This window comes from Puma concolor, chromosome B1 (assembly GCF_028749965.1).
Source record: "Puma concolor isolate L17-30 chromosome B1, mPumCon1.1.hap2, whole genome shotgun sequence".
NCBI classification, from domain to species: domain Eukaryota; kingdom Metazoa; phylum Chordata; class Mammalia; order Carnivora; family Felidae; genus Puma; species Puma concolor.
The window spans coordinates 63,598,356-63,623,651 of record NC_141670.1 but is presented as its reverse complement, the minus strand read 5'-3'; the positions used below and the strand labels follow the sequence as shown (position 1 = coordinate 63,623,651).

Below are 25,296 nucleotides of genomic sequence, written 5' to 3'. Positions count from 1 at the left end.
TTCAGTAGAATGCTTATCTTGAGGGTGAACAAAACATCTATTGAGCAGTTTTGTAAATGTTTTTAGTTTAATAAATCATTAAAATTAATTATATAATACTACATATTCAAATTATTCCTGAATAACTCAGAAAATAATATGCAGCCCCCTTAGACTTGCTCCCTGCTAGAAAACTTTCATGTGCTAGTGGACTCTGGCTAATTATTGTATGAGAATTCAGAGTTCAAATCTTGAATTTAACCACTGACTTCAGGAATGGCCTTAAGGAAAACATTAACCTTTCTGCTTTTCAGCTATTATAAATAAGGCTAATACTACTTTGACATCTCACAGAAATGCTATAAAATATACCAGTTAAAGCTTATAAATATATTGAAGTGCTCTATAAATGTTGAGCAGAAATAAGAAATGAGGCAGCAATAAAAAGTCTTGAGACCACGAGGAAGAAGAACCCACTGAGATTGTTTGGGATCATTGGGTTAAAGAAAATGGCTCGTGTAACCTTACCCTCATTTTTTATATTCTGAATCAGGAAATATATTTGTGACCAAAAAAAAAAAAAAATCTTAATTTGCTATAGATTTCTCTCCACCCAACAAGACTTGTTTATTTGGTTAGTGTGGAGGCAGCACTCTGGGGTGATTGCAGTATAATTTGTAACACCTTTTTTTATTGGTTTGACATGCAGTGGCTCAAAGAAAAGTGGTATTTTTCCTAGCAGAGTTTATGGAAGCCTTATTGTTTTTTCCACCCATGTTCTCTTTTTCTTATGAGATAGAAAGGAAGTTCTTTGCGACTAAAAGAGTTTGGCAGATGATGTGCTTAGAAAACACATGTTAAAAGGTAAAAAACAAAACGAAACAAAAACCCCCCCCAAAAAAACCCAAACATAAAAATGTATTGAATCAAACTTTGAGGATTAGTGGTTGTTTATGGAATTACAATGGGAAATCCTATTACTGAAATGAATTTGTCTGACATCCTAATACCCAGAAAACTCTTAACCTAGTATTTTATCACTTTACCAGAATAGTGATAATTTTGCTTTATTATTATCCAGAGGCCCCAAGTGGTGAATTTCTTTTATATTAATAATTACTGTAGGGGCACCTGGGTGGCACAGTAGGTTAAGCATCTGACTCCTGATTTCTGCTCAGGTCATGATCTCACAGTTCGTGAGATCAACCCCTTTTTGGGCTCTGGGTTGACAGTGTGGAGCCTGCTTGGACTTCTTTTTCCTTCTCTCTGCCTTCAACTTGCTCATGTATGTGTGCTCTCTCTCTCTCTCTCTCTCTCTCTCTCTGTCTCTCTGTCTCTTTCTCTCAAAATAAAATAAACTTAAAAAAATAATTACGGGACAATTTAAATTTATTTACAATTGAATTTTGATGTTAATTGTATTTTATTATATTTTAAGTCTGAACTTGGTAATCCTCATAATTTTAATGAAAATGCTTGACCAGCTAGAATATCTGTTCTTCAGTCATGCCAGTTAAATTATGTTTTACTCTATACAAGTTAAGAGTATAGAATAAATGAAAGCTTATTATTTAAAATTTAGTATAGAAGAAGCCATTGGAGTTCAGCTAGTTTGAGAAAAATCTAGAAGCTTTATCATAAGAACATGTTATAAAACTAGATAGACATCAAACTTAAAATGTTTTTTAAGTATTTGTTGAGAGAAAAGCTACGTACTCCAGAAATATTAATAATGAAGGTACTTGTGGTTTTATGTTATTGAAATATATAATCTTTGAAGATGTCCATGGTTGAATCTTCTTGTGAGTCATACTTTAATTAGCTTCATGGGGTGTATAGGAAGAATTTATCTTGATGAGCAAAAAATGACTCCATCCTGTTTATGACCTAGCATCTTATACCAGTGTTCTAATTTGAGCAGGGGAAAAAAGTTAGAAAAGTTAGATATATATCAAAGTCCTTATTAGGTGGATTTTTTTCTTGATCTTTGACCTTTATATCACATTGTTTAGGTTTGGAGCCTGCGTCGAGCATAGTACATCTGTGCCAGGTTGTTGCCAGTGTTCAGGGTCCCTTTCTTCAAACCATTTTAGGTGGTGAGAGCCTAGAGTGGTTGAATTATCTGTGGTTCTGGCATATTTGGTTTGAAATAAGCCAAAGGTTTTGTAAATCCTAGCATTATTGACATACAGCTTTAAGAAATACTACCTTTTGGACCTCAAAGTCTTAATTCCAATGTCACATTAGAATGAATATGCTTCTGATCATCTGGTGTACATGTGTACATGTGCCTTTTCCCAGGATATATAATTTATGAAAACTTTATTTTTTTGTGAAAATAGAAGATAGCTGTATCACTAACATGTATTCAAAAGCTATTGTTTTAAATTAACTTTACAAATACTAGTATAGAGATTTGGTCATGTAAATACATTTTAATATGTTTTTGTTTATTTTCTTATTTGGGATTCTATCAGAGAGGATTATTATTTTCCATTTAAAAATTTTGTTTCATAATTTATAAATGCCTTCCACTGACTTCTGGTTAATCTTTGTGTGGGCTTAAAGCACTCATTTTTTTTTTCCTAGTGGGCTCTTGTTCGTACATCATGCATCTTAACTGTTCAGTTTGCTAAGTTTTAGCAAATGCACACACCCAAATCAGGATATTGAACCTTTGTAATTTCAAGCTTCTTTCTAATAAATTTCTTACCCCTGACTCCAGGCAACCATTGATAAGATTTCTAAGTTTTGCCTGTTATTGAACTTTATATAAATAGAAGTCACACAGAATGTATTCTTTTGAGGCTGACTTCTTTGGCACAACATAATATTTGTGAGATTTATCTGTGTTGCTGCAAGTTTCAGTAGTTAGTTCCTTTTTATAAATACTGAGTGTTCCATTGTATGGGTTTATTGCAGTTTTGGGGGGTGATAATGGACCTGTATTTAACGTTTTGGATTGTCTTGGAGCGCCTGGGTGGCTCAGTCAGTTGAGCGTCTGACTTCAGATCAGGTCATGATCTCGTGGTCTGTGGGTTCAAGCCCCACATTGGGCTCCGTGCTGACAGCTCAGAGCCTGGAGCCTGCTTTGGATCCTGTGTCTCCCTCTCTCTGGGCCCCTCCCCTGCTCACTTGCGTGAGTGCACTCCCTCTTTCTCTCTCAAAAATAAATAAACATTAAAAAAATTAAAGTTTTGGGCTGTTATGAATAGGATTTAAGGCACTTTGATAAAGAATGTTGAGAAATACATAGTCTATAATGAAGCTGTAGTTAGGGTCAGGGAGAGGCTAATCAGTAAGATAGATAAAGTTATTAAATTGTCTATTAAATGTGATTTTTTTTTTTTTTGCTTGACATGTGCTTTCTTATCGTATATTTTCTCACTTTTTATTCTCCAGCAATAATTTTATCCTGTGATCTCTCTTTCATGTCAAGCCTAGGCTTTGACAGTTTGGGAGATGATAGTATATGAATATTGATTACAGACATGGTTGGAAAGAGAGAATATAAAATAATTTTTGGTGAAAAATGACATGCAACAGAAAAAGTCATTTGTCTAAGGAGGAAGAGTGTGTTATGGATGTGCGTGTTTGTGTGCATACATGCATGGGTGTCTATGTGGTTTAAGTGTTATATTTGTGAAAACAAACAAACAAAAATCTTCAAAAAGTATTATCAGTCTCTTTGGTCTTAAAAAAATTCCACTGGAATAGACTTGGTAATGTGCAGGGGTGGAGAGGCTCTGAATAATAGAAATCAGTTTAGAAAGAAGATGGAAAAGGAGCGGGCAAAGACAGAAAGGTGAGAGGGAGAGAGGAAGAGGGGAAAGACCAAGAGGGAGGAGAGGAAGAGGGAGTTGTGTATAATAAAGCAACACAGTACCCTGGAGAGTGATTTGGATTACTTTCCCTGGTCTAAGGAATGACTGCCACAGAAAGACAGTGAAGATAACTTATTGGGACAGTTTGGCATTTCTCATGCACAGTTGTAAATACATCCATGCAGCACCTTTGAAAAGCCGGAAGTGTCACTATCCCTCGTACTAAGACTCCTCACCTTTATTGATAACGTTGGCCCCTTAAACTTGCTTGCTTTTATTTGTTTCTTTAAAAAATATTTTTGAAGCCTGCTGACAGGACATTTTGGTCCCTGTGTTCTTCTTTAGACAGTGCATTGATGCCTCAGTCTCACCACCAGTTTAAGTTCTGTTTTTGGAAGGTGGATGTGGAATCACTGACAGTCTGTTGGTCTGTTCTTTGGTTATTCATGAAATTCTGAGGTTGTGGAAAGGAAGAATCCTGGAGAATCCAGGGGAGATACAGGGGAAATTTTGATCTATAATAGGAGTAAAATGCATGATCAGTTAGTCAAGAGACTAGTACTCATGTTTTTTTATTTGTAGTGATTTTGGAGAGGAAGGACTAAAGGAGAGGAAATTAAAGTGGATTAATTCTGATAAATGGTAGCGGAAATAGAATAAAATATTCATTGAGGAAGAAGGGGCTGCCTACCTTCCCTGTTCCAGCCACTTTGCTAAAGTACTGATCTCATTTAGTTTTTACAACATCTTGGACACAGAATTGTTTTTTACAGCTTAGAGAATTGCAGCTCAGAAGGGTTAAGTGGTTTTCTTGGCTCACACAGCTAGCACTCAAGACCAGAGTTCTCTGCCTCTTGAGCCTGTGGTATGGTTTCCATTCTCCATTCTTTTCATGCTAACTCTATTCTGCCCCTGAGGCTTTATAGGAATTTAGTGACAGATGGGGATTAAAATCTATAGCTCTTGAGTCCTCCAGTGCCTCTAGACTTTATTTTTATTTAAAAAAATTTTTTTTTGTTTATTTATTTTGAGGGAGAGAGAGAAAGCGAAAGAACAAGGGAGGGGCAGAGAGAGAGGGAGAGAGAGAGAATCCCAGGCAGGCTCTGCGCTATCAGCACAGAGCCCGATGCAGGACTCAAACTCACGAACTGTGAGAGCACAACCTGAGCCAAAAACAAGAGTCAGATGCTTAACCGACGTCACCCACGTGCCCCTAGACTGTAGACTTTGAGATCCAAAGACCACTTTGAAGGGCTGGAGTGCTGGGATGATGGAAATTACACATGCCCTTACTAAATGGAAGCACTACCTATTAGAATCCAAGCTCTAGGATGGCTGGTATATTTGTACATTCTGTTTACTGCCATTGCCCTAGAACCTACACTAGTGATTGGACCCTAGACTATGTGCTCAATAAGTATTTCTTAGGTGAGTAATCAGGAACTGCCCATAGGATAGGCATGTTTGATGAATAGAAGTTGAGCCCGGCAGGAGGTCCTTGCAGAACAAGAGGAGAAGGGAGCCTGGGAACAAGGCTTTATTTTCTGCGCTGGCACCCAGGGGCAGCATTTCAGCCTCCAGGAGAACTGCTCCATGCACAGTGAAGTAGGGCCACGTTGCTGATGCCCACTAGGAGAGGGTCCTAGTTACAGGAAGGTGGGCTGGAACTTTGTCCAGGAAACAAAGCATCAAAGTACCCAGTGTCACATTAGCACTGACATGAAGTCGACCAGGTTGTGCTGCTTGTTAGTTAGAGCCCAGACGTTCTCTCTGATTAGAGACAGGATTGGATCCAGATCCAGTGCTGCCAGCTATAGAACTGAGAGATGCGAGGGCAGGGAGTCAATCTGTTGTTAAAAAGACCAGTGCACCACTGTCTCTACGTCCATTATGTGTTAGAAAAAATAAATTGTGTGGAAATGTTCTGTTGTTTGTTTTTTCTCTGTCAACATTGTTTTACTAATCAAGTTCCTTGAGATCAAAGGAACTTGATGTCTATTAAGTTTTTCTAATATGAGTATAGGTTAGAGCAGTGTGTCAATCCAATTTTATAATATTGTATGTTATTGAAAATATTTTAGAAATATTAGTTTTTTAAAACCATTATTAGTCTTCATTGTCATTGATTATAATGTTTCATCATGTGGTTTAACATAATGCACTTAATTGTTTTCATATTGTTAAATCCATAGTTGTTTCTGGTTTTTCCCCCAGGAACTCTTATAAATAATGCTAAAGTAAAATTTATGGATTTAGTCTGTTCCAATTTTTGAACTATTTTCTCAGGGTAGATTTTCAGGAACTTACTTCCAGTATCAAATGCTTTAAACTTTTATATTTTTTGGTACCTTTGATGAATACTGCCTATTTCCTTTCTTTAAAAAATTTTTTTAAATGTTTATTTGTATTTGAGAGAGAGAGAGAGAGAGAGAGAGAGAGAGAGAGAGAGAGAGACAGTGCACAAGTAGGAGAGGGGCAGAAAGAGACCAAGACAAAATCGGAAGCAGGTTCCAGGCTCTGAGCTGTTAGCACAGAGCCTGACATGGGGCTTGAACCCACAGGCCGTGAGTTCATGACCTGAGCTGAAGGCGGACGCTCAACTGACTGAGCCACCTAGGTGCCCCTTGTCTATTTCCCTTCTAAGAGAGTTGACTAGTTTACAGTGAAGGCAAAAATGTGATAGGGGCCAAGGCTTACTGTACCTTGACCTGAATATATGTTGTTAAAAGTAGCAATAGTTATAAAATGCGGTCTCATTATTTTAATTTATATTTACTTAATAACTAGTGGGATATCAAACATATTTCCCATTTTCTTTTTTAAAAATATTTATTTTGGGGAGAGCACAAGCGGGGGAGGGGCAAAGACTGGGGAACAGATGATCCAAAGTGGACTCTGTGCTGACAGCAGCGAGCCCAATGTGGAGCTCAAACTCACGAACTGCAAGATCATGACCTGAGCTGTAGTCGGATGTAGTCGGATGTTCATCATGAGCCACCCATGTAGGTGCCCCTGTATTTCCCTTTTTCACATGCTGTGTTTGTTCTTTTCCAAAGTGTCCTGGATTGTATCTTTTACTTTGGGAATATTTGCTCAAAAAAGAAAGCAACCTTATGCTCTTTGGAAATGATCTGTCATAGAACATCATCTTGTGAGGGAGAAAGGAAATCCTGGCATTCTCTTGTCATGGGATTGGATGTTGGATTCAATCCGAGAAGCAATGCCTTGAATTGGAGCTAATGCTCTACTCTACCATGTGTCAGGCACTGTGTTGAATGGTAGGCCATCTTATTTAATTTTTTTCAACAACTCTACAAGGTAGGTGCTGTCTTTGTTACACATTTGAGCCACTGTTGAATAAGTTAGAAATTTTAGAGAAAACTTAGGTTAAAAAGAATGGAAAAAGCAGTTGTTAAAAGGGTAGTATAGGATAGGTGGTTTTCAGCCTATGGGAAAGCCACATTGCCCACATATTTCCTCTTTCCATACTTCTTTTGCCTTTTCGCTTCATTTGTTATACCATTGGAAATGACCTCAGTTACAGATGTATTCTGCTTAAGAGTTAGCATCTCTTAAAACATTAAATATCCCTGGAAGGGATTTGTCCTGGAAGGTGATGCATTATTAGCAATTAGTATGAATTAATAATAAGACGGCTTTCATTTTGACTCTGCTGGCAGTAGCTATCCCGAGGGATGGAGCTTGGGGTGTGGGGTGTTGGGAGGAGAGAGGTGAGGTCAGTATATTTACAGGATGAAACACTTAGCAGTCAGGAAAGGCAGATCTGTGTGGAGAACCATAGCTGGGTGCACAGAGCAGAGGCTGCTGACTCCTGGTGGCCAAGGTTTAGGGCTTTGAGTTGTAAAAGTGTGAATGAGGTGGCAGGATGCCAAGGGCGCACACTTCCTATTTCAAAGTTCTGCTCCCAGCCAGGACTGCACCCCAGAAGGAGGAAGGAAACTTTCTTTCTCCTTCTTTCCTTCACCCAGTGCCCCATAGGGTCACAGCAGTCAAGTAGTAATATTATATTCTTTGATATTGTGATTTATAACTTTTCAATACTGTTTCTATGATTAAATGAGTAGTAAGCAGCCAATTGAAAAAGTGAACTTGTGAAACATGACTTATTTATAATTTGGAGACTAAATGCAGATTTTGGAAGATATATGCTAATGAAAGTTATAGGTTTTCTTTCGTAGTGAGACTTTTTTGGTCCAACAACATAGAGCTTCTTTAAGTTTGGGGATAATTTCTTCTGTCTCTGCGTGCTCTTTGAACAGCTGTCTCCTTTTTTGTTTCCAGGTCATTCCTGACACACAAGGCCCTTCCTTATTCTGTAAACAAACAGGTGCTTATGTGAATATAAAATGGCTGGGAAATTAATAAAAAACCTGTTTTTTAGCAGTAAACCTACTGTAAAGTTAACAGTGACTGAGCTGTTTCATATTTGCATACTTTCATAGACATCTGGAAATCTTGTCTATGGAGCAGTCAGACCCCTTGGTAGTCTCTTCTAATAAACACACTGCTAATGGCTCAGGATTCAAAAGACTTACTACATAAATTATTTCCCCCTATGGAGTAAATGCCCGAGCTGAAAATAAATTGCAGATCCTAATAGCCAAGCAGAAGGAGTGTACTTGTCTAAGTGAAACATCTTCTGTATAATTTGGCTTGTCAAACAAAGTGAAGTAGGATGAAAGCATCTTACTTTAAAATGTGCAGCTGGTGTAAGAGTGTCATACGGGTGCTAATTGTCTCGGGTGTCTTCTGTGTCTAGTGTTCTACTTGTCTTCTCTAATCAGTGGTAGCTTTTCCCCTGCTTCTTTTGTTCATTGCAGAAAATGTCTCCACAGTGTAAAATGCTTAGGCTTTTATTGTCTCCCTATTTTGGAAATCAGCATATCTAGGTGAAAATAAATTTTTTCTATTTGCTGAAGTGATAGATTTTAAGTTTATTTAATCAGCTGGTCATGTTCTATTACTTCATGTTTTTCCCAGCACTTGGAGATAGAGCTATTCACGTGAACAGGAAGAGTAATAGTGTGTAGAGCCTCCATAACACTCTGCAGAACACTGGTTTGATGATCATAGGCCTTTGAGACTCCTGATACTCAGAATACAGGTCAAACTGAAATAATGTCTGACAAGCGGTGGGTGATAATTATTCAATAAATAGCTCCCTTCACCATTGCTATATTGTCTGGAGTTCTAGAGATCCAGAAAGACAGTCTTTTGTTTGTTTCTCCCCAACTTTCTCTTAAATAATATGTGACTATTTAAATGGTACATATTCATTATTGAAAATTTAGGAAATGCAAATAAAAAGAAGTAAATAGAAAGTCTTAACACTACCACTAACCAGAGATGATCCCTGTTAACAGTTGCAGTATATTTATATTCCTCTAGTGCTCTTTATGTTGTTGTGTTTGTGTGTTTACAAAGAAGCGGATTGTATTGTATATTTTGTTTAGAAATTATCTTTGTATACTGAATGTATTAGGAATATTTTTCCAGGTCATTAGATATGTGTCTATTGTATGTCTTTTAATATTTACAAAGTATTCAGTTTTACTGATAGTACAGAATCTACTTCATTTGTCTCTTGTTATTGGACATTTGAGTTCTTTTCAATTTTAATAGTATAAACAGCACTATAATTCATATTCTTATAACTAAGTATATTCACATTTACAGCTTATTCCGTGTGCAGTGTAATGGCCTGGGGTTTCCCTGAAAGCAAGATTTCGTACAGTTAGTTTATTTGGAAAGTGATCCAAGAGAGCAACAGTGAATGAATAGGGAATTTGAATTGGAAAGGAGGGAAAACCAATTCAAAGTGTGGTATAGATCTGGTCACAGCTAAAATGTAAGATGTTTGTTCTTACCAGGACCTTCTGAGGAGGTTTATGAAATGTGTCTCAGAAGTATCTGCTTGGGAATAAAGAGGAGAAGCATTTAGCTGTCATCTTTCCTTAGACCATTCTCCATAGGTTAGGGTGGCCCCATAAGCATTATTTCCCCTGTGCTTCCAGATAGCGCAGGTGTGAGTCCCCAGTGCATTCCCTGGCTAGGAAGGCAGAGAGAGCTATGGTAGGAGGTGGGGTGAGGCACAGTGAAGTTACATTTTCACAAAGGTGATCAAAGTCTACTTGGACCTGGTTGCTGCAGTGTTGGCTTGAGCAGGAGTTGGGGCTGAAAGGATTTGCAGTATGTCACAGATGTCCCATATAGACACAGCCTAGAAATACAGTTTGTATTTCTGGGTTAAAGGACATCCAAATTTGTATCTCTTTTAAAATACAAATACCTATGAGAGTAACACGTTAATTTACATTCAGGTTGATTCATTTATTATACATCTAGATATTCTTGTAGTGCCTGAGGTTACAATGGGGGTAAACAGATGTGGTCCCAGAGCATATATTCTTTTGCAGAGAGAGAGACAGTAAACATGAGAGCAGATACATAAAATCATTTCTGACATTGGTGAGTGTTACAAAGCAGATGAAATGGTGTGATGCTGTTAGTAGTGACCTGAAAGGGACTGAGAGATCATGGTGAAAACACCAGGGTCTGAGTGGAGAAGCTCCAGGTTGATAGAATAGAACTAAAGGGGAGACAAGGGAGGAGGCTGCTGGAGGGAGAGGTAAAGGCTGGGCCCCGAGACACACTGCCAACTTTGTATTTTTTCTTAGGGCTCAACATAATCGAGAGAAATATTTCAGCTTTTGGAGTGTGGCCGTCCCTTTAGTATATATGGGAATAGAATATATGGTAATTAATCACTTTTTGATTCTTAGAATACATCATTAACATTTGTATTATATAACAAATATAATTGCTTTTTCTTTGATGTTTTAGAATATACTTTAAAATTTTTTTTTTCAACGTTTATTTATTTTATTTTTGGGACAGAGAGAGACAGAGCATGAACGGGGGAGGGGCAGAGAGAGAGGGAGACACAGAATCGGAAACAGGCTCCAGGCTCTGAGCCATCAGCCCAGAGCCCGACGCGGGGCTCAAACTCACGGACCGCGAGATCGTGACCTGGCTGAAGTCGGACGCTTAACCGACTGCACCACCCAGGCGCCCCAAGAATATACTTTAGATCATAGAGCACCGTAGGGTTATTTTAATCAATTTCAGGGTTAATACTAGCGTATGGAAAAATGGAACAAGTGGAAATTTCCATTGGGTCATAATGCTATGTGGCTGGAGGTTTATTGTGTCAATATGATTCCACTTCATATAAGAAGTAGCACTATTCAGCTGTACCTTTGCTCTAGGGAGCTCAGAAAAATTAGTTTTAAAGGCACAAATTTATTCTTCAGACCTCTTAATTACAATGCCCAAGATATTTTTGTGACCTAAATAACAAATTAAGAAACCACTTCTTTACATTGCTGGGTGTTACCGACATTTGTTACTAAGAGTAGAGTTTATCCACTCTGTAGAAAATATGCCATGGGACTGTGATAGCCCCAGGTTAAAGCACTTCCTTCCTTTTAGTGGTATGTAAAAACCGTAAAAATCAGAATGCTATCAGATATTGAAGGATTAATGTGACCTCTCAATTCAGAGTTTTCTAAAGTTTAGTAATTTGTGTGTACTTTCATGATTTTGCTATATTCTATACTGCTGACACTGGTAAATACTTGATGTTTTCTCTACATTGGCTCAGTTCTTGTTTAAATAAATCGTATTTAAAATCGTATTCCTAACTATTGACATCAGAATGTTTATGTGTGCCATCTAAAAGCGTTACAACTCACTTTGGTTAAATACTGCTCTTAGAGCGGACTCTACCTGTTCCATATGAGGTGTGTGACTTTGGGCAAGTTACCCATCTTCTCCAACCCTCTATATTCACTTGTGTGAAATGGAGACAATCAGATATTATTGCGTGCCAAGTGCTTAGCACAGTGCCTGAGGTAGTAATTACTCAGTAAATGGAAGCAATTGCAAGAATGGGTTGTTGAAATGATTGTGGTCTTTATTACTCTTGCTGAAAAGAGCAGTATTGGAGATTTAAAAATTGGACAAGCACTTCCATTCTGCACCTACAGATAGGGCCCAAGGTAGTAGAAAGAACAATAGACCAAAGAGTTGGTAAAGTTGATTATATGCTCAGCTTTCCACTGACCAGCTGTATGACTTGGTCATGTCTTCTGGCTTCCTCTGGGATTTGATTTCTTTATCAGACAAATTAGAAGGTTTGATTTGATTTGATCTCGAGGCAACCAGCTCACAGGCTGCCAACTGAGTGGTTCTGATTGTGAGAGGTGGTTCATCTGAAATTAGAAGCATTTTTATTTTGTTTTGTTTTTTGCTGGCTATCTAATACATAAAGTAGGTGTGGCCCTGGCTGCTTTCCTATTTTCAGCATGAGTGACTGTGGGTCATGTTAGTAAGCCTGGGCTAGTTATTCATTGTTTTTGAAGCTGTACATAATTAATACTTAGGAGCTATTGAAATTTAGTCCTAGTAAAATTATGTCATAAAACTGAGGCAATTTTAAAGGATTTACTGACAACGAAATTATGAGTAAGCTTCTTTTATACATTTGACTAACCTTTAAGGTACATTTAATATATATTGTTTGCCAAACATGGAACCACTTGACTCATCATTGTCATTTAAAAATTAAAATTATACGTGAGTTTCTAGCTACGTGGCTTACAATCGGAATAACTTTTCTATTCCTGGTGTATATATTACACAGTTTTATGAATTTCAGTCTCCTGATGAGGTACATCTGGGCTTGGTAGTGATGAAGTTGCAAGTAATGAAACAAAAATTTTAAAAGCTTGCTGTAGCTGCTTTTCTTAGATGGATATATATACACGTGAGGGAGTAGATGTATTAGCATAGTATGAATCAATCACTAATTTTTTTCACTGAAGAATGTATTTTAGAAACTGTCCCATTCATATAGTTTCCTCATTCTTTTGAATGACTGCAGAGTATTCCATTGAATGGATGATATTGTTTAATTGGTCTCCTCACAATGGACATTTAGGCTTTACCCTCACTTTTGCTATTACCCAGAGTAGTGCTCCAAGTGCTCCAAATAATGTCTTGAGCATGTGAGATTTTGTGCATTTATCAGTGTATCTATAGGTTAAATTGCTGGGTTAGAGGATTGTGCATTTGTATTTTTTTCTTTTAATTATTTGAGAGAGAGGGAGAGACGCTGTGAACGGGGGTGGGGGGGAGGAGAAGAAGAGCGAGAATCTTAAGAGGCTCCACACTGCGTGAAGCCCAGCACGGTGCTCAGAGTCATGACTTTGGGATCATGACCTGAGCAGAAATCAAGAGTCAGCTACTCAACCGACTGAGCCACTCAGGCGCACCCGTGCATTTGTAATTCTGACTGAAATGGGCAAATTGTTTTTCAAGAACGTTGAAGCCAGTGCCTACCACCAGTGCATGAGTGAGCTCATTTCTGCTCAGCCATGTTTTTCCCCCAAAGCTCCTGCCTTTTCTACATTACCAAGCAGTTTGAATACTACTCTACCTCACTGGATTGTCCCTGGGAAAATGCTGATCAGATGGGTGATCATTACTACTTGTGCAGATTTCACAGAGATTGAATCTTACACTGAAGACCACTTTCTTAACTGTATGTGTTCGCTGAATTAAATGGCAGCACTCTTAAGCATCTTGGAATGTATTTTATGTTGCTTCAGAGCACAATTATACGCGTGTGGGAAAACCTCCCATTTGCAAATTATCAACAACTAAAGGTTTCCATGGAGATCATTTCTCATAACGTAATGAAACACACTATACATATTATACAAAAGATTTGGCCATAAAAAGCATTATTTGCACTTTATTTTTCGTAAACTCAGAAGGAAAAGCCCACTAGATACTGTTTGTATGTTTTTAGAGAAAACTATTAGTTGGTACAGTTGCACTAAAACATAAAGTTATTTCTCAGTCTTTAATTCATGACCATTTGTATGCATGTGGGTTAACACACATGCAGCCTTTAGATTTGAGAGGTAATACTGTGGTTCCTTAAAAAAAAACAGAGTAGTTTCTGTTATGCAAAGACACAAACATATTCTTTCTTTTCCACATTTAGGACTTATTACATAGATACAGGAAAATTATAAAACATTTCTAGAACTACTGTTTCTTTTCTCTTTTTCCCTTTGGGCTACAGCTTGGCAGATATAAGAGTCAATTCCTGAAGGAACTTAGGTTTTATTTATTTTTTTATGCTAATGTGATCTTTTCTAAAATTGACCATTGTTCTAATAGTTGAGGCTTATTTTTTCTTTTGCCTTTGTAAAAGAGCAGCAGATGTTCAAGAACTTCATTTTTTATAAGTTTTCCCACTTAATTTGACTTTCAGATGTGATACTTAACATAGCTTCACACTGATTCACTTACATGAAAAAGCATTTCCATTATTGACCTATTTGAAAAGTAGTTGTGGTATTGAATATAGTATTTATAGTAAAGATACTGGTTAAGTCCCATAGAAAAACCTATAATTAATACAAAATCTCGTGGAGTTACTCAAATAAAAATACAAATTAAAAAGTTGATATTAGGTAATTACCTTTTGTGTTTTCTTTTTTAGCACATATATTACATTTGAGAGAAACTGCTTGTACAGAGACTGTTGAATTTAAAACTGCTCCGTCCTCTTAAGGAAAGCAGCTTGTTGTGCTCTTCATACAGTGGGAGAACAAAATGAGGCTTTGTTGTGATATGTATTACTTTGGGCTCATGCCTTCCCTACAAATCGCTGAAACTCATGACTGCTTGAATTAAGGGGCAAAAACATTTTCACTGAACCGTATAGCACCCCCTAGCATCCTAATAATTTATATTTTTAAAATTCAAAGGTGCATTTGGTTTATGCTTATAAACAGAACCATTAATCTAATATGATCTCCTATCTCTTATATTCTTATGGCCAGGAAGAGATCCTTGAAAGATACTGTAGAAATTATGGGGGAATGTGGGCATCACCCTTTTGGCAAATGGTTGTTGCATTCCTTTTCTATGGAGTGTTTGGGTCTGGATGCAGATAAATTCTGCCTGCATCTGTTGTGCCCTGGGTAGGAGTGGTAAGTAGTGACTGTTCTTTCATCCACCTGCCTAACTGCTTCCTTGGATGTTGCAGGTACTTCTCCCAGCAGCTGGGCTGTTACAGTTACAGGATGTGAAGAAGACTTGCTGTGAATTTTTGGAATCTCAGCTTCACCCTGTCAACTGCTTAGGAATTCGGGCTTTTGCTGATATGCATGCGTGCACAGACCTCCTGAACAAAGCCAACACCTATGCAGGCAAGTAGAGTAGACCTCAGCTGAGTTTGAGACCGGGAGGAATCTGGAACTCTTGAGTTCTGATAAAATTCTGTAGTAATTTCTGGAAAGTTATGTCATGTTTCTGGATCTGAACCTTATAAAAATCCATTTAAAATCTTATAATGTATCACTGCATAATTAAAGCATACTTATAAAATCCTGACCTCAGAAAACTCTATAAATTGGTATTGAGTCTAAAGAATAGAATAGCAGTTTTATGCAAGTATTGAATCTCTGTATCTCTTTCTTTCAAACTGTCAAATTAACAGGCATATGAGAAAATATTTGCATATGAAACTAAGTCATTTTATTTCTATGGCTTCTTACACCTTTTTCTTGCACCCAGGAGAACAATCTAGTGGCTTAACCATTTTCAAGGTGATGAAATCTAGTTGCCTTTGGGTAGAGTGGAAAAGTAGATTTGAAATATAGGCAGCTTTCTCCTTAGACAACAGTTCTCAGGACCTCCTGCTGGCGCCCTCCTGTGGCAGAGGGCAGCCCTTTGCCCTTGTCAAGGAAGCCATCACTTCAGTTGCTGTGTAGGGACCCTCTGATCCCCCCATCACTCCAGTCTAGGAGGAGAGTTTCTTGTTATAGCTTTGGAGGTAGCTAAAGTACACAAAAGTAACCTCTAATTGATTTTTCCTCTGAGTTTATAAGCATTTAAAAATATATGTATTAAAAGTGATTATTAGGAAGCTTCTAATTTTTTAAATCATCTTTGAGAAGATAAGCCTGATAGAAGTTATAACCCACCATCTCTGTCCTGTATTTGTGAGACCCAATAAAACAGAACCCTAAAACTTCCTTCAGCCTTCAAACGCAAGAGCCCCTTGTCTAAACTGTTGCACTGTGCTTACTCTGATGGGTAAGGGACATCGTGGCACATAGACCTGGGCAAGGTGAGTGTGTGTGTGTGTGTGTGTGTGTGTGTGTGTGTGTGTGTGCGCGCGCGCGCGTGCACCCACGCACAAAGCATTGGAGACGAGTATTCCTAGAATCTCTGTTGCATTTTTTCAAAGAAATAATGGTTAGGTGGCTAGTTGGAAAGAAAAGAAAACCACAGTGCTGCAGAGAAACATAAAAGGTCCAGTAAGTTTGAACTTTATAGATTTCTTAGGGTGACCTGACTGACTTGACTACCCTTTATAAAATTCTTTCAGTGAGAAAATCTGATCTGAATTTCAGAAAGCTTAGTTAGAGATGAACTTTTAGCACATAACCCTTCTGTAAGTTGGGGGAATGCCTATAATATGTAATGATATTCATGTAATCCTTTTGAGTGGGATGAGGCATTTTAAGAAAAACCAAAGATAAATTTGGATTCAGTGATGTGTTCCAGTGTTCTTCAGCTGTTCTTCAGCTAAATAGAAAAGTTTCCTTCTAAATCTGTAAGATCCATTAACTCTAGACATAATGTGCCTGTTATAAGTGATTTATATTGGGAGAATGAAGGAGGCTTGTATATTTTTGGATTTTTTTTTTTTTTTCTGCAGGAAACAATCACTGTTTAACATATCTTTCTTGGGCAGCTCGTTGTCTCATATTACTTGATACACATTACTGACTTTTAAGAGGTAGGGAGAGGGGCTGGGGCAGAATGAGTAAAGCAGGATTCATGCAAACGATGTCCACACATGATTCACATGATATACTGGAACTCCTAGTTCTGCTCCTGTCAGAACCAACTCATGTACTGTGTGTTTAGGAGATTTTTATGAGATTTAATTATTTCTTTCTCTTATTTAAAATCTTAAATGTATTGTTATAAAGTATAAAATATGAACAATTCTCTACTAGAATTTGAACACTTCTGTATCTTGGTTTGTAGAGTCTTTCTTCATAATTATGCAAAGACATTTTCATGGAGAGTTTATTGTCATTTTCAGCAAAATTATGAAGAAAAATTCCTTTTTTTTCTTTTTTTTTTGAAGCTAGACTCCATGCCCAATGTGGGGCTTGAATTCATAACTCTGAGATCAAGAGTTGCATACTCTACCAACTGAGACAGCCAGGCTCCCCTTAATTAATTAATTAGTTAATTAACATTTGAGAGAGAGAGAGCACAAGCAGGGGAGAAGGAGAGAAAGAGAATCCCAAGCAGGCTCCATGTTCAGTGTGGAGCTCGACGTGAGGCTCATGACCTGAGTTGAAATGAAGAGTCAGATGCTCAACTGACTGAGCCATCCAGGTGCCCCAGTTCTCAGCTTTTAATGTTCTATATTTTAAATCAAAGTCTAGTCTTAAAAGGTACACTGTTTTTATACCATGCATTTGAATCTTATATTTGCTTGAGTTTATAAGTAACATTTTACAGCATTTTTTATTATGAAAAACTGTGAAACATATAAAAATAGAATATTCATCATTGAACTTTAAATGTTGTAAATTCATGGAAAATCTTGTTCAACTATATATCCCTCTGTTATTAACTATCCCCCTCCTCTGTTGTTATTTTTTATGTTATTTTTAACGAAATCTAATGTATATTTAGAAGAGTACAAATGGTAGGTCTACATCTTGATGAATTTTTGCATCTTCTTGTATTATTTGAAGCCATTCTGTCATATTATCTATATATTTCACTCATAATTTTAAAGAAATAAAATTGCATTGACCAACTTCATATAATGAAACTATCTCCATATACTTTGGTATATTAATAACAAGCTTTCTGAATTATGTAATTCAGTAGACTACTAAAAAACAGTTGTTCTTCCTAGTGAAAATATCTGATTGTTGTTTATATCTTAAGCAGATAGGAGGTGGGGAGGTCAGGAGTCCTTGCAGGAAGGTAACTTTTTTTTTCTGTTGTGAACAAATGACAGTTTTTTAGTCCTTCCCTTCTTTCTTTGTACAATTCAAGCACTTTTTGCATCCAGAAAGTCTGCCCAAATTCTTCAGTTACTTTCACGTTCAAACAATCCAGCATGTGAAAAGATCTGGGCCGGGGGGGGCGTGCGGTGAAGGGAGACAGTGACAACTGAGAAAGTTAATATGTTACTTTTTCATTTTTCTGTCCTAGATAGTGGGCTAGGTAGACCTGTGACAGGCCTTTCTAGGAAGGAAAGGAAAGGAAAGGAAGGGGAAGGAAGGAAGGAAGGAATACAGAGCAATAATAGAAGGGTTCATACAGACATACATACAAGGAAAGAAGAAGGGAGGAGAGAGGGGAGCTGGCAGAGAGGAAGAATGGGAAAGGAAAGGAAAGAAGGCTTGCTTAACCTCAGGGCACTTTCTGATCCAACGTAGCCTGCACTTCAGAGACTGGAGCACTCCTGTCCTTTGAACACTCACCAGAGATTCTGGACATAAGATCTGCTTTATTCCTTTCTCTTGCAGATTGGAAAAGAGCTCTCTGGTTAAATTGTAGTTAAATTATACAGGTATAATGAAAGAATTAAGGTGTTCCATGGAAATGTCTTCTATGAATTTGTTATTTTTTCATAATATCACATTTTTGAAGAAAGTAAAAATGTGAGAAACCAAGTAGGCAGGATAGAAAGTCTGGGCAGGGAGGGTATAAATCCTTCTATTCATCCTGCTGTACACTCATGGCTTCCGCAGCATGAAGCTGGCAGTCACAGCCTGTCACACTGGCCCACACCGCTTCATCAGGGCATGTAGTGATATGTTCTTCAAATCCTGGACAACTGAGGGCAACCAGACCAGCCAAGGAAATGATTTGCATGTTGAGGCATGGTGTTCTGGACTGTAATCAGCCTTTGTTATGGTCTTGGATGACTATTTTCTTAGCTAAAAAGCTATATGAAATTATGTTTGCTTCAAGCCTGAAAAAGAAAACTTTCACACTTAATTCCAAGTTGTATAGACTTGTTTCAGATAATGCTGGATTGTGGATGCTTTTACTTCCCATGTTTTCAGTGGCATCCGTATTTAACCATGTTCCAAATCACAGATACCTTTAGCATTTTCCTCAGGATAAAAATATAGAGGAGATAAAAACCGAACTTACTGGTTTTGATGCATTTTAATAGTCCCAGACTGTTTCGGAAGTTAGATTTTAACTTGAAAGTTAGATTTTAACCTTCTATGTTGATAAATAAAAGTTGCCAGTTGTAGAATTATAAAAGAATTTCAAACACACTTAAGGGGAACAATAGTTTTAGATTCTTAGTCATTTCTTCATCTCACCACTCCCTATATGAAAAATTTGAGAAGCTGCTTACTATTAGTTCTAAGTGATCTCTGGGGAAATTTGCCATATCGTTTTCAAGCCAGTGCTCCAACTGAAATTCCGGGCTTGGTGAACACTCCTCATTCTTCGGTATTAGGACAACCTGCAAAGAAGTCTTCTCCAGTCACTGCCATACTTTTCAGTTTACTTCTTATTCTACTCTTGCTCTTAACCCTGTTATCTCTTTACATCCTGGGCCTGGATGCCTGGGCTGCCCTCCACTTAGCCTTTGCACTGTGCTTGTACAGTGATCAAACTTTTCATATGCCCACCTGCTTTCATGTATGTTCCCTCTCCCTTTGTCTTAAATAAAACTTTGCTCCCTCCCTGCAAACCTGCATGTTGGGGGCAAACTTTTTTAGGAGACTACTCCCCCGACTCACCGGGAAGGTGGGTAAAGGGATACGACTTCAGACTGTTGTTCCGTTCCAGGCACCATCCTCGGTTCTGCACTGGCTGGCTGTCAGCCTACAGCATTCTCTCTGCAGCCTGTTTGCTCTCCAGGCCTGTGTCTACTTCTGTCTTTGACACCTAGATTGTTTCTTCCCTCTCTACTTCTTTTCTACTGCCATCAGCAAGTTCAAGATCTATATTGTTGACTTCCTTGAGACTCCTTCCTCATGGTTGCTTGTGACTGCCATCTTTCCTATATAAACCTACCTGCCACCTTAGAACACAATTCTGGGGCATGTTGAACCTTGCTGCTATTTGGAATGCCAAGGTCTCAACCTTTGTGCTGACTATATTCCTGCCTTTTCATACTTTTGTATTTCTTCATAAATCTGTGTGCTCTCTGATGCCAGTACCCCAGTAATCTTTTGGCTGTTCAACCTAGACTCAATGGTCGGTCATTTCAAAGCTACCCTCTTTATGCACCTAACTCCACCCAGACTGCTGGGGGGGTGATAAGCTCAGTGCGATGTAACCCCTGCTTACAAGGAGTTTATAGGCCAGTAATATTCCACTTACACCCAGATTCACTATGTCCACATTTTGCCTTATTCTCTTGTAAAAGTAGTTCCTGTAACTTTTTTTTGTTTTGTTTTCCTTTCCAGTCAATTTGCTTTAGTCATTTGCTCACTTTTCTGTAATTTAGGCTAGGAATCACTGCTTGGGGTAAACATCTGTCAAAATAAGCCCATGATTTTGAAGCCTGCCTTTTTGAAAGAAACTTGTGTTAAGAGAGTATTTTTTATTTTTTGTTTTTTGTTTTTAATGTTTAATTTTAAGAGAGAGACACAGTGCAAGTAGGGAAGGGGCAGAGAGAGAGAGGGAGACACAGAATCCGAAGCAGGCTTCAGTCTCTGAGCCGTCAGGACAGAACCCAGTGCAGGACTCAAACTCACCAACCGAACCGTGAGATCATGACCTGAGCAGATCAAGCTCTGCTTTGTTGATAGTTTTTCTCATTGAGATGAGTTAGCTGTTTTTAGATATTACCAAAGCTATCTGTGTTAATGGAGCTGCTGGATATATATATGTAATTTTTTTTTTCCCTAGAGACTAAATAGTATTCAGAATGAAAGAATCACAGAGTATTAGCACTTGTAGGAACCTTAGCAGTTATCTGCTAAGATAACTTTTGTTTTATTAATTAGGAAGATGAAGACCAGAGAGACTTTTATTTTCCCAAAAATACTTTCTCTCTCAGGGATGAGCTGTTTGTGTGTTAAAATACTGTTGTTATCCATGCACTTACCTCACTTCTCAGATGGAATCCTGCACCAGATGGAATATAGAGAAATTATAGGAATTCTTCATGGCTTAATTTTGATCAACAAGGTGTTTGGTATTGAGAAATCAAACCTAAAGGGTATTTTGTGGCTTATCACTGTGTACAAAATGGAACAAGAAAAACTTTGGACATTTATTATCAATTTTTTTGGATGAGAGACCAGAACAAATGAACCCAATAAACCTGGTGTAACAAATCCTATGGGTTGTCTTTATTTTTTTTCAGAATTTTTTAAATTTAAATTTTGGTTAACATACAGTGTAATACTGGTTTCAGGAGTAGAAGTCAGTGATGCATCGCTTACATACAACACCCAGTGCTCATCACAATAAGTGCCCTCTGTAATGCCCATCACCCATCTAGCCCATCTCCCACCCACCTCCCTCCGTCAACCTTCAGTTTGTTCTCTGTCATTAAGAGTCTCTTGTGATTTGTTTCCATCTCTTCTCTTCCCCTTCCCATGTTCTTCTATTTTGTTTCTTAACTTCCATATGACTGAAATCATACGATATTTGTCTTTCTCTGATTAACTTATTTCACTTAGCATAATACATTCTAGCTCCATCCACATTGTTGCAAGTGGCAAGATTTCATTTTTTTGATGACTGAGTAATATTCCATTGTATATATGCACCACATCTTTTTTTTTTTTAAGTTTATTTATTTTTAAGAGAGAGAATGCAAGCAGAGGCGGGGCAGAAAGAGGGGAAGAATCCCAAGAAGGCTTTGTACTGTGAGTGCCGAGACCGAAGCGGGGCTTGAACTCACGAAACCATATGATCATGACCTGAGCTGAAATCAAGTGTCAGACGCTTAACTGACTAAGCCACCCCGGTGCCCCAACACATCTTTATCCATTCATCAGTTGATGGATGTTTGGGCTCTCTATATAATCTGGTTATTGTTGATAATGCTACTATAAACATCGGGGTGCATGTATCCCTTTGAATCTGTATTTTTGTCTTCTTTCGACAAATACCTAATAGTGCAATTGCTGTATCAGAGGGTAGTCATTTCTTGATAAGTTTATTTTAGTTGCAGAAGGGAAGCAGACAGCAAAGTGCAGCTGTCCTACTAGAGAGTGAAGAGAATCCTTACCAATAAGGAAGAATACATCTGTATATCCTATATGTACAGTATATGTGTTTAATGTATATTGCATATTCATGGTGTAGTCTGTACTGCTGGGAATTATGCCCTACTGCAGTCGTGGGATTTTTTTTTAGAAAAAAGGAACTGATTGTTGAATGCCAGTTTAACTAGCTTGGTTTTACTCAGCAGCGGTAACTAGTAAGAGCAAGTTACTGAAGTCACAGTGAAAGCTCTGTGCTGTTAAACAAGAGTAATCTGTCAGCATGTCAGTGAAAGGATTGGAAACAATAGTTGAAGTTGGCAACAGAGAACCATGATAATGAAAATAGAGAGGAGGTGACTGAAGCAAGATTGGGGATGTGGAAACTAACCCTGGATGTGAGTAAAGGAAACACACTAAACTCTGACGTGATCTGCCCTTTAGCATTACATTTTAAATAAATATTTTGTGAATGCATTTTAGCGTGTGCATATTTCCAGTTTGCAGTAGCTGTTAATTAGTACCTTACCTTGCTGAGGTGCAGCAAGCTGAATCAGAATTCATTCAGTGAAAAGAAAGAATTTCTTATATTGGCTTAATGACAAGTATTAGGTTTGTATTAGCCAAACCAATCCAAAGATGTTAGGGTTTTAGTTGATAGTGTATTCAATAACAGTACTGTAACTGTGTCTGGAAAGATGTACGGTGATTATCTCATTCTGTTCTTCCCGGGTCGGACCGTATCTGTGAAATTGAGTTCATTTTCAGGTTACATATTTTGAGAGAGACTGACAAACCGAAGACCCCAAATGATATTATACAAGGAATGCTTGAAAGACTTAAGAGTTACAGACCTTGGGAGGGAAATTTGGGAGAATATAATGCTCTGTAAAAGTCTGAAGGAATTTCATGGGCAAGAGAGAATAATCTTGTTCTGTGGTGGGCAGAGTTAGAATCAGTGCTACAGAATCAGAGGGGAAAATATTTTAGTTCAACATAAAGCAGAACTTCCACTTACAGTCAGTGTTCAAGAATGGTGTGAATGCCTTGAGGTCTGCTGATATCTGTGAACTATACCAGATATCCACTGAATATAAAAGTTTTAGAGATTACCCTGACATAATAAAAGTTGTGTCTGGGGACTTTTCAGATCCCTTACCCCACTAAATCTTATGATTTTCTATGGCATTACAGAGAAAGAATCCATAGGATTTGTGAAACAATTTATTTTCAGGTTTAAAGGAAGGAAGGGATGTACAAGGGGGAAAAGGGGAGTTCTTTAATGGCTATAGAGCTGCATATTTTCAAGATGAAACAGTTGTGGAGATCTGTTTTATAACAATCTAAGTGTACTTAAAACTACTGAACTGTATACTTAAACATGGTTAAGATGCTAAATTTTATGTTATATGTTTTACTGTAATAAAAAAGAGAGAAAAGGGAGTGAGGAATCAACTGAGATTTCATTTAGCCTTGGAATCAGTGTGGATAGGAGAGCCATTAAGACACAAAAGGAGTACAGGAGAGCAAGCAGGTGTTTGGAGGAAGGTACTGACCCTGTTTGAGGTGTAGGTGGGTCTTAGTCTTGATTGCTTAAGGGAGAATGAACAGTGAAATGCACTATCAATTTTAGAAGTTCTCCCACTGGGCAAGTTTATTAGCAATAAGCAAAGACAGCAGGCTAGTAGAAGACCTTGATTTATTTTGAGGAGATAATCAGACCTAGCCAAGAATCCAGCCAAGGAGTAGAAAAATGCACAATGATGAAAAATTAAGACCGTACAGCTCAAAGCAGGCCATTGTAAGTGGCCTAAAGTGGTGAATAAAGTGAGGGTTTTAGAGGACTGCTTATGTGTATTGCTGGGTACACAGTAAGGGGTGGATCTGTCTGTTTAAAAGAGCCATGATGGAGATCATGTGGAGACTAACAGCTGGAAATTCAAATATTGAGTTTGGGGAGAGAGGTTGGATCTGGGAGCAACCATACTGGAGTGCTAGTTAAAGATAACTGGGACACAAAAATGTGGATGAGATACTTAAGGGAGAAGAAGCAGAGAATGAAAAGAGGGCTCAGGGCAGTCAGAACTGTAAGTAATACCCAGTTTTAGGGAGCTGAAGGAGACAGACTGAGTGATCAGAAAGATTAGAGGGGCACCTGGCTGGCTCAGTTCGTAGAGCATGTGACTCTTGTTCTTGGGGTTATGAGTTCAGGCTTGAACTCACATGTTGGGTATAGAGATTACTTAAAAAAATAAAATCTTTTAAAAATTTTTTTCAAAAAAGTATTAATAGAATCCAAACTGGGAGAGAGTGACCTTAGGGTTAAACACTGTGCAGGGGTTGAGAAGTTTTAATCTCAAGAAAAGGACTTCCAAAGAACAAATTCAGGGGAAGAAGGATGGGCCAGAGGCTGTGTTACAACAGATAAAGACGTGAGTGTGAATCAGAATACAGAGGCTTCATTATTAAGATCTGCCCTAAAGAAGTTTGGCATAAAGGCCAGCAAAGTGGGGCAGTGGCCCAGGATGAGGAGGGTAAGCAATTGTTTTTTTCTTAGGACAGCATTTGTCCACTGAAGTCAAGACAGTAAAATACATCGATTGTCTATAGCAATGCTTTTGTTTCTTATTGGGGAAGAAAACTAGGCCTAGTTTGGGAATATTTTGGGGTTTTTTTCTTTGTTTTAAAAATTTTAATCATTAATATTTTCATATGATTAAAAACCTTTTTTTTTTTTTTTTTGAAGTTTAATTTGAAAGAAAGAGCACAAGCAGGTGAGGGGCAGGGAGAGAGAGAGAGAGAGAGAAAATCTCAATCAGGCTCCACACTGTCAGTGCAGAGACTGATGCAGGGCTCAAACCCACACACTGCGGCATCATGCTCTGAACCAAAATTAAGAGTCAGATGCTTAACCCACTGAGCCACCCAGGTGCCCCTGAAACATTTTTTTTTTTTATCACAGTGGCATAAGACATCCCTTGTTTTTGCCCCACCACCCCCAACAACAAATATTCTGTATCTATCCATGAACAAAGTGTTGCATATTTCCATATGTTTTCATATTACTAATAATTAGGATCTTTTCATTTCAGCTTGATGAACTCCTGTCAACGTTTCTTTTTTTTAAAGTTTATTTATTTTTGGGAGAGGGAGAGAGA

At 37.9% G+C, this 25,296-nt stretch overlaps 1 protein-coding gene across 6 annotated transcripts in view; it reads left to right on the top strand.

Moving 5' to 3' along the window:
- The window catches only part of KLHL2 (kelch like family member 2), a 117,594-nt gene that overhangs the window by 54,871 nt on the left and 37,427 nt on the right, over nt 1–25,296 (top strand). For all 6 annotated transcript variants that reach the window (XM_086703928.1, XM_086703925.1, XM_086703927.1 and 3 more), the window contains exon 5: nt 14,950–15,112. In XM_086703928.1, coding sequence (XP_086560054.1) covers nt 14,950–15,112 — 163 coding nt within the window. The remainder of the gene's footprint in view (nt 1–14,949; nt 15,113–25,296) is intronic.